Source organism: Tursiops truncatus, chromosome 2 (assembly GCF_011762595.2).
Source record: "Tursiops truncatus isolate mTurTru1 chromosome 2, mTurTru1.mat.Y, whole genome shotgun sequence".
Lineage (NCBI taxonomy): Eukaryota > Metazoa > Chordata > Mammalia > Artiodactyla > Delphinidae > Tursiops > Tursiops truncatus.
The window spans coordinates 169615398-169630110 of NC_047035.1; the positions used below are offsets into that span (position 1 = coordinate 169615398).

The 14713-nt window shown below is 48.4% G+C and overlaps 1 protein-coding gene across 2 annotated transcripts in view; it reads right to left on the reverse strand.

Moving 5' to 3' along the window:
• The window catches only part of FAM171A1 (family with sequence similarity 171 member A1), a 125258-nt gene that overhangs the window by 24400 nt on the left and 86145 nt on the right, over positions 1-14713 (reverse strand). Inside the window, exons 4-5 of one of the 2 annotated variants that reach the window (XM_019933495.3) lie at positions 9739-9897; positions 5025-5201 (exon numbers count right to left, since the gene is read on the reverse strand). In XM_019933495.3, coding sequence (XP_019789054.1) covers positions 5025-5201; positions 9739-9897 — 336 coding nt within the window. The remainder of the gene's footprint in view (positions 1-5024; positions 5202-9738; positions 9898-14713) is intronic. The other variant, XM_073801691.1, reaches the window with a different exon arrangement.

Sequence of the window (14713 nt, forward strand, 5' to 3'; positions counted from 1 at the left end):
CACGGAGCTGAGCTTCCTATGTTTTATAACATGTTCCCACTGGCTATCTATCTTAACGCACGGTAGTATGTATATGTCAATCCCCATCTCCCAGTTCATCCCACCCTCCCTTCCCCCACTGTGTCCACATGTCTATTCTCTAAGTACCAGTGTTACATTGTAATATCTTAAACCGCCTCTAAGTACCAGTGTTACATTGTAATATCTTAAACCGCCTTGAATCTTAGAACACATAAAAGCTCCCCATCTGATTCAATCATTTAGCAAACATTCTGCTTAGACACCTAGCAACTGCCAGGGACTGTGTGTGATCATGAAGACTCAAAGATGAGGAAGACTCAGTGAGGACACAGATAATAACTGAGACACTGCAAGGCCATGTCTTCACAGACTTCTAGTGCCGCTGCTGAATGGACAACATGCTCGAGAGAAACCAAACTACTGTCCAGCACATGGAGAAAGGGATTTCAGAGGAAAGGTCCTGCTCACACAATGTGACAAGTGATGAGGGAGACCCAGGCGCATCCAGGGAACGGCAAACGGTTTGGTGTGGGAGTGATGGAGGGTGTGCAGGGAACAGAGGCTGGGAGTGAGCTGGGGAGCTAGGCAGGGACCAGCTCTGCAGAGATCTGTGTGCCGTGCCAACGACCGTGGACAGCCTCACGACGAGTACCTCTGAGATGTTCTCATGTGGGAAAGGGGTCTGTGCTTCTGAAAGACAGCCCAAGCAGCAACCCAGAAGTCCTGGTGGAGGGAAGGAGAGAGGAAGACAGGCAGACGGCTGCAGGAATTGGCCAGAAAACAGGGAAGAGTCTGCACCCAGACAGAGGTAACCAGAGAAGGAGAGGAGAAGGTAGGTTGGAGAAACGCTGATTTGACATCAACATGACCTTGCAAGGGAGCAGACGTGGCTGCCGGTGGGGCAGGGAGGTGAAGCAAAAGAGTAAATGGGGGATAAGTCGGGGGTTTCTACTTGGATGGTCTGGTGGATGGCACCCTTAACCAAGAGAGGAAACACAGAAATGAACAGGGGTAGGGGTTGAAGTGAAGCGAGTCAGTGGGTCCGTGTCAAGCACGTGAATCTGAGTTTCCTGCAGGACATCCGAAGATGGAGGCCTAACGGACAGTCAGGAACACAGATCAGAGAGCAGACGTGGTTGCACGGGGTGGCTTTGGGAGTGTGAGAGGCAGGTGGATGTCCCAGCGACTGCATGTAAAGAAAGTCAGGAGCTGGGCGTGGGGCAGAGCCCATATGACAGGAGATGAGGACCCCAGGGACACTGAGTCACAGAGCCGAGGGAGGCGGGCCTTCCTCTCTAGAGAAAGGAAACCCTCCGATGCTGCAGACACGTCCAAGGGGATGAGGAGGTCACCTGATTCCACCATCAGGCAGCTGCTGCTTAACTTCATGACTGTGGTTTCAGGAGAGCGGAAGGTAGAAGCGGGACTGCAGTGGGTCGAGAAGTGGAAGCAGCACATGGAAAACAGTCCTTCAAGAGATCTGGGCTGGGGCTTCCCTGGTGGCGCAGTGGTTGAGAGTCCGCCTGCCGATGCAGGGAACGCGGGTTCGTGCCCCGGTCCAGGAAGATCCCACATGCCGCGGAGCAGCTGGGCCCGTGAGCCATGGCCACTGAGCCTGCGCGTCTGGAGCCTGTGCTCCGCAACGGGAGACGCCGCAACAGTGAGAGGCCCACGTACCGCAAAAAAAAAAAAAAAAGCGATCTGGGCTAACGGGAATCTGGGAAAGTGGTTTAGAGGTCACAGTTTGAGAAACCCTTCTGCAGAGGAGGGGAGACCTTTGTTCCCTGAATAAACTCTTTGGGTGTACCATGTACCAGGCACTGAACTGAGCTTCTTACAAATATTAACTCATTTATTCCTTGGGGTGCTTAATTTGATGTGTCAACTTGGCTAGGTCACAGCACCCAGATATTCGATCAAACGCGCCTGGAGGTTGCTGTGAAGGTATTTTAAAGATGAGATTAACAATTAAATCAGTAGACCGAGTAAAGCAGATTACGCTTCCTGTAGGTGGGCCTCATCCAATCAGTTGAAGGCCTCAAGCAAAGGCTGACCTCCTCCAAGGAAGAGGAAATTCTGCCAGCACGTGGCCCTTCGGATTCAAACTGCAACATCAACTCTTCTCTGGGTCTCCAGTCTGCTGGGCCACTGCAGATTTTGAACTTGCCAGCCTCTTCAAGTACATAAGCCAATACTGTAAAATAAATCTCTCTCCCCTTCTCTCTCTCTCTCTCTCTCACACACACACACACACATGCACACACACACATCCTACTGGTTCTGTTTCTCTGGAGAACTCTGACTGATAAACATACTCTTCATAACAGCACTAGGTATTGATACTATTATTATCCCCATCTCACAGTTGAGCAAACTATGGCACAGAGAGGTTAAACAACTTGGCCAGGGCCACACAGCTGATGGCCAGCAGAGCTGCAATTCCAATCCACTGTGCCTCAGTGTTGCTGCTCTTAACCACACGCTCTACTTCAGAGCACTGCCCTGGCACGTTGGGGCCCAACCTGGACGGACAACGTGAGCGGAAGACTGTACAAGGGACGGAGAGCCTCGATCAATGTGCGTCCTGTACAAGTGAGGAAACAGGACAGGTGATTCGCCCAAGGTAGGCCTTAGAGTTTTCCAAGTGGCAGATCCAGGGTTTCAGAAGGCCAAGTGCAAGCTTTCCCCTCTCCTTCCTACTTTCTTTCCCTGCTTTGTTATCCACGTCCTTTCCTCCCTTCATAATTCCCGTCTTCCCCAGGGGTTCCCTCAAGTCCCTTTCTCCCGGAGCCCAGGGCTCCTTACATCCTGATCAGGACCATATGCCTCAAGAAGTCACCAAGCCGTGGAGAACACACGCCAATGACAAAGTGCCCACATGACCCAGTGCCGCATGTCCACGCAGCAGCGCGATCCTTCTAACAACATCAAGTTCGGTGCATCTGGTAAAGCCAATGAATTCCACACAAATAATTACGCGGTCTGTTAGTAACCGGAAAACAAAACAAAACAAACCCCAACTCCCCCCAAACTCCAGAAAGCCCAACAAGCATTTATTTCCAAATATAAATTCCTAGAACTAGAATTTGACTGCTCAAGGAATTAGGTGTCTTTGAAAATACATTTGACACCAAAAATCCCCCAAGAATTTTTACGCGTGGTCTAACAGTTTAAAACTCTGAATGGGGTTATTTGAAAACCGGTCTTTTCAAGTTTGACTTTCAAGTCTGGGATTCAGAACCAACAGGGTATAGGGACCAATGTGCTGTCCAAACCCGAAACACAAGCACGTACTTCTTCCCACATTCTTACTACGAATGTCAACTGTAAAACCTCCTGGAGGAAAATTTGGAAATATGTATTAAAATCTTTAGAATTTTGTACTTTTTGAAGTCAGCAATTCCACTTCTTCTAAAATTTTATCCTGAGGAAACAATCATGGCCATGTATAAAGATTTTGCTACGAAGATATTTATCACAACGTTGGTAAGAAGAGTAATTTTTTTTCTAACTTAGGGGATTGAGCAACTGAATTACGACATAAACATATAAGGGAATACCATGCAATCTTAATATTGACATTGCAGAATAACGGCTGCTATGGAAAAATAATGCTAGGGAAAGATGTTCATGACATACAAATGGTTTTCAAAGGCAAGTTATAAGACAGTACATAGCGTATAATCCCCTTTCTGTTAAATGTGTATTTTTGGAAGGCAGTCCCTAAGAGGGCCCAGTGACCGCCCCCCACTCCTGGTGTTCACACACCTGTGTGGTCCACCTCATACTGTACCAGCATCGGGCTCTGCGACCACCAGCATATGGAAAGAAGGGAGCAGAGGCCACTTTGACCTTAGGTGATAAAAGACGGTGACTTCCATTTTGCCCATGTGCGCTTTTGTACTTTCAGTTTATTTGTAAATTTCTCTTGGGTCACTTGCTCTATTGGAAGCTAGCTGTCACGCTGCAAGTGGCCCTGTCGGGACGCCCACGTGGCAAGGCACTGAAGCCTCTGGCCATCAGCCAGTGAGGAGCTGGGGCCTGAAAGCATGCGTGTAGCCCCTGTTGAACCCTGAGATGAACTGGTTGACAGTCTGACTGCAACTTTATCTAGAGACCCTGACCCAGAGCCACCCAGCTAGGCTGTGCCCGGGTTCCTGACTCTCCAAAACTGTGAGACAACAGATGTTCACTGTTGTTTAAAGCTACGAGTTTTAGGGCCATCTGTTACGCAGCAAAAGATAACTAATACATACACCCATAGTGCAATGGCTGGAAGGAAATACAGGCTCACTTTGGAGATGCTGTGGGTTCGGTTCCAGACCTGGTGCAATATATCAAACATCGCAATAAAGCAAGTCATGTGAATTTTTCGTTTCCCGGTGCATTAAAAATTATGTTACACTATACTGTAGTCAATTAAGTATGCAATAGCATTATGCCTAAGAAACCAATGTACATATTTTAACTAAAAAATACTTTACTGCTAAAAAATGCTCACCATCATCTGACAACACAGGGTTGCCACAAATGTTCAATTTGTATAAAACGCAGTATCTGCGAATGCAATAAAACAAAGTGCAACAGAACGAGGTCTGCCTGTAATCCAAAATACTGTTAGTGGGTTTCTCTACATGTGGGATCATGGGTAATTTTTCTTTTCTTTTTTTTTTGTACAATATTGGCAATGTGTTTTTCTTTTTTCAGAACACAGGGCCAAGAGAGATCATGTGACCATCTAAAGACTAAAAGGATAAAGGTTAGGAGAGCCAATTTAGTTCTAATAACCTTTAAAGATTCTTTTCAAGCAAATTAGCTTAAATTGAAAAAAACCCCAAGTCCAAAGAGCGTGTAAGACTTACCCACTAGAAGCCATGCAAGGCACCATAAACAGCAGCATTCAATAATTTCAAGGAAAAGGAACTTGCACAGGCTTCTTAAAAGGGAAATCAGACAGTAACGGAGTTATCTGTAGCCGATCGCTCGCACAGGAGCCTGCTTACCTAGCTTCTGGTCAAACCGCCACGCTGTGACATAGGCATTGTGCCTCAGACTGCTCTGCGTGGCCAGGGGCACGGTGACATAAATGGGGCCATCCACCAGCACCGGCGTTCCATCGTTGCTGAGCAAGTGCACGCTGACGGCTGTGACGGGGGTCAGGTCGTACCTGGTGCCGTTTCCTGGAAGCAAGAGACATTCTCCATCACGTGCACACACAGGACTTACATGGGGCTGCAGAAACTGTTCACAGAGAAATATCATAGCTACCATCTACTGAGGACTGGGCCTCCTATAAGCCAGGGACTCTGTTCAGCATCTTACACACATAATCCTCACCAGGACATTCTAAGGTAGGTCAAATTCCCATCTCACACATAAACAAACTGAGGCTCAGAGAGGGTAGTCATAAGAGCTGGTCTTCGGATATAGGCCAGTTTGAATCTGCAAACCTGATCCAAGCTTGGGTTTGCAGATTCTAACCACCGTGCTGTGCTTTCAAAAAGGGCCTCAAGGGACTTCCCTGGTGGTCCAGTGGTTAAGACTCTGAACTCCCAATGCAGGAGCAGCGGGTTCGATCCCTGGCCGGGGAACTAAGATCCCGCAGGCTGCGCCCCTCCCCCCAAAAACAAGGGCCTCAAAAGAGAAGGGATTGTCTATAATGGGAGAAGAGGTGTGTGTGGAAATCCCTGAAATCAACATCTATACAAAGCGAGCACTGCACACATGTTAATTACTGGGCAGGTCACCATAGTGGAACCAAATGATTTAAATCAGAGACTGCTGAAAAAAAAAAGGAGTGAATTTCTTCAAGGAGTGCTTCAAAATATTAACTTACTGCTACGAAAAGTACACGATTGAAAACTTGGATCTGAAATATTTATGAGTTATTTTGGTTGCCACTGTTATTTTGATCTGTTTAAAAGGAATTTAATATACCAATTATTTTGCATTAGAGGCCTTTTATGCAAGCCAATGCTTTAATGACTGTCTACAGATAAACTGGGGAATGCTTCTGAGAGCAATATTATATTTATACAGTTAAGCGGTCCATTTGAGAAGAATTTTTCTCCAGTGAAATATAATATATCATACAAAATGTATTTGGTCATAATTTAAAATCTTCCCTTGAACACGATGAAAACACACTGATAGAAAAATGTAAGCTACGTTAGAATACCATTTATAGGATTTCTTAGTAAGCTACTTATATACTCACCTACCTATCAACTAACTACCCAAGCTAATGCAAACCTCCAATGAGGACTAAATTTAAACATTTAAAACAAATCTGGTGGATTTTAGAGTCTGAACAACCAGTGGGAGCTAAACCCTTTGTAGAGCAATCTCTATACGGCTAATGTTAGCACTATCTTTTATGATTCATGCCCATCTCTGTTTTCCAGTGAAGGGAAAGGCATGGAAATGAGGATTTCATCCAAAGGTCCACGTTGGAAGCATAGATTCAAGTTCTGAAATCTTTTTATCCTGTGGCCATTTCACTTTAGGGTGAAGAAAAACCAAAGCACAGAATTTACCATCTTTCTGGTCAAACTACCTTGCAGATGGAGGACCTAAATGGGTCCATTGCCCAAAGGCAACACAGAAGCAAAGCCAGGTCTCCAATGTACCTCTCTAGGCTCTGGTAGACTCTCTAGATGAGACAGGACTTAAAACAAAGAGAGATTAAGTAATTTACTAGACCTTACATAAACAATTTAAAGATAATGTTTTCAATCAGGAAGCACTGCTTCTTTCATCAAACCCGAGGTAGGAAGTCTGCCCGGGGAAGCTGCGGGTAGAGCAGAAAGGTGCTCCAGACCCATCACCCTTTCGTCCCACTTAACACTGCCTCTTGATTCCCAGAGATGGCATCCCCGTGGTCCCCACTCATCCCCTTTCGAGACTTCCTTCCTATAATCTTGCACATCCCTGGCCCAGGAAGCCAGGGTCCCAGTATCAGGTCCGCCACCGACTACTTATGTGGCCTCTGGCGAGTTACTTCCCTGCTCCGGGGTCCGTTTTTCTCATCTGCAAAACTAAGGAGGTTGGACTAGATGCTTTCCTGCGAGGCTACAGAAAGGAACGAACTTGACTATAAACATTCAGAAGTAAGAACAGCACTGCAGAGAGGGGCATATTCCTTTAAAGCAACATGCCCTGGGTGCATGTGCTTTATGTTCTTTAAAATGTTCTCTGTTAGAAGACATCACAGGCAATTATACCTGCTCTCCTGAGGCCTCTTGCCTCTCTCACTGCTTCCACTCCATGCCTTCCAGATGACAGTCTACCCTCCCACTTTCTTTATTCTGGACATACTTTGAAGGGCTACACTGTTTTCCTTCCAGCCCTCGTTATTAGACGGCAACACAACACTGAGTTCTCCATATAAGGAGTCTCTCCTTCCTGTTCGTCTTGATGTTACCTGACTCCCATCATGTCCGAAGAAAGACAGGTGTCTGTCAGGCAAAAGCAGCAACAATGGACCAAGCTAGGAGGCCCCCAATTCATCACTTAGAACAAGAGGGGTTTTGCTCGGATAGCATCTCCGGTTCTGTTTGGCTTTGGACATCAGTCATACTACTGACTCCTCTGCTTTCTTGGATCTGCGAGCAGAAGTAATTTCTTGAAAACCCCTCGGAAGCATCACGGAACAGGTCTGCGCTTTCTTGGCAACCACAGGGGAGAGCATATGAGGGTGCACGGGAACGAGCAAGTGAGGAAGGGACTGAAACCTCCACATGGCTGCGTTTCTCTGTCTACAACTCTGGATCCCTCCAAAGGGGGGAAATAAACAACCCCCCTTAGGACACGGCGGGGAAACCAGCCTCTTTCCAACTGCATTTGTGGCCTCTGTTTATTTTGCTGAATTCTGGTGATAACCTGTCACCTCACACGGGTTTGTGTGGTCCAGGCTCTCACACTAAGTTGAAATCTGTTAGATGCGGTTTATGAAACGGGAGGCCAACGTGGGGCAGAAGAGAATCCCTAGTTGATGGGCTGCTGGGGTGCTAAGCAGATACCACGCTGCCCTTCCTTGGCCGGAGGTCTGATGCTTCCTAGGTCAACTGGCCAGTTATTTCAGTGGAAAACAAATTGAATGTAACCTTCCAAAGACCTTCTCTCTTCCGTCTGAAATAAGAGAGTGATTTTAAAATAAAACAAACTCCTCTAAAATCAATAGTCCTAGGTCTTCTCTATCTTACTGTCGTCTCGGATTTCATAATTTATTCAAGAGCTCTTGGAATTGGGGCACAGAAAAAAACTGAATGAGCTCCAAGGAACTAGGCTGTTCTTCCAACTCGGGGCTTTATGATGGAGGCTGAATGGAGGTTTCATGATGGCCTCGGATTATCCTGTTCCCCGAAACACTACTTTGCTCCCAGGCCTGTCCATTTAAATGAAAAGTCAACTTTTTTCTTCCCAATAATATTCACTTAAGATGACCACCATGCAACTTTTCTGGTGGTCAGTGACTGACATATTCATTGCATCATTATCATGCAAAAATTCAAGGAAGAAGAAACGTTTCTCCAAACGGGTATCGCAGAGGGAAGAAAAGCAGGTAACTAATCACCACGTGAGCTTGATCTGTAACCAGACGTTTATTAACGTTCTATAAAGCGGATCAGATGTGGCAGGTATAAAAAGCTTTTGCAGAATGATCCGTTTCTGTAAAGCACTAGACAATTAAGTGAAATTCAATCAAAGCGTCCCTGGGAAATGCAGTAACGTACTCACCTAGCGGGATTTAACCCAGAACAGCCTTTGGTTTTCAAGTTTATGTTGTGACTCGTGTAAAGTGTTGGGGAAAAGAAGAGGGGGAGACAGGAAAACGATTCAGGGCGTGAGACCCGGCCACCATCCATTCACCAAAAGGAGGGCCGGGGACCACGTCAGCACCGAGCTCTGTCGGCCGGGAACGGAGGTAAGGGCGGTCTTTCACTGGTAAGGAACGATTACCTATTTTCTGGCTGGTGGCTTTTAGTTTCTGTGATCTTTGAGCAGTGTGTGTCCTGCCAGCCTAGGGTGAGAATGACCAAGCGGACTTAGAGACCTTCCGGGAGATGTTTCAAAGTCAAGTATGAAGGCTCACCACTCTTCGCAGAGGAGAAGGCAAAGAGAGGGCAAACTCAGAGAAACGGAGGTTGTGAGAAAAGGCTGGATGGACTCAGCCGGTGGAGCCCAGAGGCTCCCTGCCCGCCAAGTGCTCCCTGTACTCGTGGGAGGGGGCATGGTGTGTTCGTCTGGGAATCAGGCCCAGGCCCACCCCCGCCCCTCCCACTTGTGACACGTGCCCAGGGTGGGGGGGGGGGGCGGCGGGGACAGTGCATCTCCGCACAGCTGGGCAGGCTGCTTCACCGAATACACGTTCCAGGGGCAAGTGGGGCGAGGCTGAGAACAGGGGGACAGAAAACCTCTAACTCTGATCGGACACTTAAAAAGATTCAATTAAAAGAACTTCTGGGAATTAAATATACTTTATTGGCCAACGGAGAGCTCAGGCAACTGGTACCAAGAGAGAGGGTCAGGGAGACAAGCTCATGAAAGCGGCGCAGGCTGAAGTCCTCAAATGACACTTTCAGTGCCCTTGAACTTGTAGACGACAGATCTGCCCTTCTGCACCTCGGGCTGGGTTCTCCCACTTATAAAGATACAAACGCATATAAAGATGCAAACGCAGACTGCCCGGCTGGAAAGAAACGAGCCTCGAGTTACCTGTTCCGTTTCCATCTAGTCCCCGCAAATAAGGAAAGCCGTCCACCTCCGAGGGGGAGCCGGCGGCCGTGAGAAAGGCTGTCAGGTCACTGTAGCTGGTGTTCTCTGGCAGCCGCAGAGCTCTCCTCTGGAAATGCACGCGAGGCTGCGGCCGGGCACCTGCGGAAATGAACCCTGGAGTTACCTCTCGGAGGGGCGGTTTCTGTTTCCAGAAAACGCAAACCCCGGAAAAGCTCCTCTAAGGTTTCAGCGTGGCTTCCCCGTCTCCGCTCCTCTCGACATCCCCTCACATCGCCCATTCTCGCGGGCACAGAGATGTGACAGCACGTTATTATGGGGAGAGAAATAACAGCCCATTGTCACGTTTGCTTTCACACAGAACGTTATTTAGGTTTTTCACAAAAAGCTCTGTTTGTGGGCAGTCTTTTCACTGCCCAGCCTTCGCCTATGGGTAGGGGTAGCGTTTTGGGAAAAAGTCCACGTAAGTGAAATGAGTAGGTGACAATTAATCTCTTGATACAAACAAGGCAGGAGAGACCCTTTGACACCGTTACAGACACATCCTTAGTCTTCCTGGTAAAATCTGGTCCAAGCTGAAGCAGAGCAGGGCAACAGACCAGCAGCTGGACAAGACACTGCAAATATAAGAACCCACAGTAATGAGTCCTTTCCCTTCGGCGGACGCTGCCTTTTGGCATTCCATCCACTCCGGTGGGTGCATCTGACTCGCGATGGATCATGTTACAGATTCTATGATGAGCCTCTTGAAAGGATGTGAGAACTGCTCTTTTCAGCAAACTCAACTCTGTGCAGGATGGCTTGAGCCAGTGACCCTGTTACGCAGTTACCTTGTGACACCATCCGCAGTTTGACTTTGCTCCAGGTCTTATTTTGACTGTAAAACCTGAACCCGTTTTTATCTATTGCTGTAGTGAGGGTCACAAGACGCAGACGTGCTATATCAGTTTGCACACACAACCAGCAAAAACATCGTGAAGACAAAAATGAATAGAGATGGGAGTTGGAGCATTTCCCGATGGAAGTACACATCTCTCTGGGTTAAAATAAAGTGGTTCCTTGGACTTCCCTGGTGGTGCAGTGGTTAAGAATCTGCCTGCCAATGCAGGGGACACAGGTTCAAGCCCTGCTCTGGGAAGATCCCACATGCCACGAAGCAACTAAGCCCGTGCACCACAACTACTGAGCCTGCAAGCCACAACTGCTGAGCCCGTGTGCCACAACTACTGAAGCCTGAGTGCCTAGACCCCGTGTTCCGCAACAAGAGAAGCCACCGCAGTGAGAAGCCCAGGCACCGCAACGAAGAGTAGCCCCCGCTCGCCACAACTAGAGAAAGCCCGGGTGCAGCAACAAAGACCCAACGCAGCCAAAATCAAATTAATTAATTAAAAAAATAAATAAAGTGGTTCCTCAAACGTGGTGGTCTGCCCTGATGTTCTGCTCATCATATATCCCACCCCAGCCTTGAGGGAGGCCACGTTTCCCTGTGGTCGGCTGGGGGCTTCCTCTTCCCCACCCACGGATGTCCTGACACAACAGCCCTGCCCAGAGTTCATGGTCTTTATGTCTACATCAAGGTTCCTCTTCACCCTGGATCAGAAATTTTTAAAGGGGACTTACCTAGTGGCACAGTGGTTAAGACTCCGCGTTCCCAATGCAGGGGGCCCGGGTTCGATCCCTGGCCAGGGAACTAGATCCCGCATGCATGCCACAATTAGGAGTCTGAATGTCGCAACTGGGGAGCCCGTGTGCTGCAACTAAGGAGCCCTCGAGCCACAACTAAGGAGCCTGCCTGCTGCAACTAAGACCCGGTGCAACCGAAAATATTAATAAATAAATAAATATTTTTTTAAAAAAGAAACTTCTTTTTTTTTTTTGTGGTACGCGGGCCTCTCACTGTTGTGGCCTCTCCCATTGCGGAGCACAGGCTCCAGACGCGCAGGCTCAGCGGCCATGGCTCACGGGCCCAGCTGCTCCACGGCATGTGGGATCTTCCCAGACCGGGGCACGAACCCGTGTCCCCTGCATTGGCAGGCGGACTCCCAACCACTGCGCCACCAGGGAAGCCCTAAAAAAGAAACTTTTAAGGGAGGAATAAGCCTATCAAGAAGTGTTCTAGGGGAATTCTCTGAAGGTCCAGTGGTTTGGACTCTGTGCTTTCACTGCTGAGGGCCCGTGTTCAATCCTTGGTCAGGGCACTAAGATCCTGCAAACTGCAAAATAAAATAAAATAAAATAAAAAGCAGTGTTCTAGAATAACGGAGCTCTGGAGCTCCAAGGATCAACCAATCCAAGTCTCTTCTGATAGGTGAGCCCACAAAATGGACTCACCACCAACACAGACTTAGGGGGTGGGCTGCCTTGACCATGTGTGACCAAGGCGGTCATGACGGCCCCTGAAAATCACTGACTGCATTTCTCAGATGACTGGTTCTCCATAAACACTGGTCCAGCTCTAGATCCCATGGGAGCCAGGTGCCCAAACTCACAACAGTCCTATCTGAAGCTAAGTGGACATGGACGTCGGTCCTGTTCTAGACCATCGATGCCCTTTCTTGGTCCCTAAAACAAAGCTATGGTGATGCACTGGCATCCACATAGCTGAATCTTCTCACTTTCAGCTCTTGTGAGTCTGCTCTCCTTGTCCTCTGATTTCACATGACAGCAATGCCTTCCTGCTGTCACCTCCTCGGTCTGCGCAGGGCTCAGATGCCTCACGCTCCCAGGGGGTGGGGCGTTCTCCACGCCGGCCCGGAGCATCGTGCCTCACCGCATCCCTTTTCCCGCAGCCCGCTTCCCGCACATGCTGTCTGCCTCTTTCCTTCTTCTCCGAGCTGCCCTCAGAGACGGAAGGTCAAAGCGAACCCTTTCTCGTCCATCTCCTCACCCCCAACTACGTGACAACATTCTCTCCTCCTGTTATCATTTTCTTTCAATGCTAGTGAATGTCCTGCAGTATGTTTCCTCTTGTCCACCGTTCTTCAGCCTAAACAATGCTGCTGCTGCCTGGGCTTCATGCACTGGCAAACGGGGAACTCGCTACTAGGAAGGACAGAAGGGCGTGTCTGCAGCGTGATGGCGCAAAGAGGGGCTTGTTCTCACAAGGGTCAAGGCAGAAAGCAGGGGCCAGGTGGGTTACCCCAGAACACCGTGGGTCCTGTGTGCCCCTCCGGGCCCTGTGAGATGGGCAGGTTGAAGTCACCGTGAAGGCCCCTTTGGCTGAAAGGAAGAGAACCCACTCATCCTGGACCACGGAAAAGGGGACGTTGCTGAAAGATGAAGGGGAGTCCTGCTGAGCGCCAGGAAACTAGCCCAGCCAGGCCTTATGGGGACCAGCCTGGGACCCGGACACCACAACCGAGGCCGTTCCCAGCTCTCGGGCCACTGGGCGTCTCATTCCCATTCTTTTTTTTTTTTTTTTTCTGATTTTAAATTTTAATAAATTGAAGTTTAAAGAAGTCCTCCTTAAATTCAATTTAAAATGGTATCCCTTTCAGATTGAGGGAGATTTTAAAGAGGTGTCTACTTTTGTCATTGGTTCCTCATTTTTTTTTAATGTTTTTTACTCTATTGAGAGATGTTAGGTTTTAGTTCTTCTCATTTATTTATTTTTTGGCTGCGTCGGGCCTTAGTTGCGGCACATGGGATACTTCTTTGCAGTGCGCAGACTTCTCTCTAGTTGTGGCGCTCTGAAGCCTGTGCAGGCTCAGTAGTTGTGGCACGTGGGCTCTCTAGTTGAGGCATGCAGCCTCAGTAGTTGAGGCACGCAGCCTCAGCAGTTGTGGCGCGCAGGCTTAGTTGCCCCGTGGCATGAGGGATCTTAGTTCCCCGACCAGGGATCGAACTGGAGTCCCCTGTGTTGCAAGATGGATTCTTAACCACTGGACCACCAAAGAGGTCCCAGTTCCTCATTTTTTTTAGTTGAAGTATAATTTAATTACAACATTGTGTTAGTTTCAGGTGAACAGCAAAGTCATTCAGTTATATGTATATTTTTTCAGATTATTTTCCATTATAGATTACAAGATATTGAATATTATTCCCTGTCTTATACAGTAGGTCCTTGCTGCTTATCTATTTTATATATAGTAGTGTGTGTCTGTTAATCCCAAACTCCTAAATTATCCCTTACCCCCTCCCCCCCCCCCTTTGGTAACCATGAGTTTGTTTTCTATGTCTGTGAGTCTATTTCTGTTTTGTAAACAGATTCATTTGTATGATTTTTTTAGATTCCACATATAAGTGATATCACATATCATCACAGTTCAGTGTCTTTCTGTCTGTCTCTGTGTATGTGTCTATTTCTCTCTGCCCCTGTGCGTGCTTCTCTCTCTGCCTTTTTGTCTCTGTGTGCATGTCTCTGCCTCTGTCTCTCCCTGGCACACCATGCGTTTCAGTGGGAGACCCACCTCTCCCCACTCCTCTTCCCCTGCTGCCCCCCTTCCCTTTTCTGTGCAGAAGAATTCACTCCCTGAACAGACACCGTGTCTGTCCCCCACTTCTGGAGGAGTGGGGGGCACAGAGGGGCGATGCTGGGGCAGGTTTACTCGAAGAGGGTGTGGCTGGTCCAGCTGCTTTGACACACGCTGTGAACACACGCTGTGATGCCGCTGGGGGATTGAACACAGGAGCACGGGCTCTGCCTGATGAAATGCCCCGAGAAACGTCTGAGGGGTGTAAGGGTCGAAGTACTCTGAGCCGCAGCGTAAATACGATCTAAAGTGGGTACGTGTTGGGTTGGGGGGTGGTTATGCTCTTAAGCCTAAGTTTATGGATTAAAGCTGCTGAGTTCCCACACATTTCAGGAGGGGGACCTGACTGGGTGGGGAGGGGAGGATGGAGGGGGACGGGTCTGTCCCTCTTCTGGGGATGCCTCTCCTCCACACTCCCCACAGCAGCTGTGTCATCCTCCATCCTCCTTGGGGCTCCACCATTATCCCCCCAATGCTCAGACACA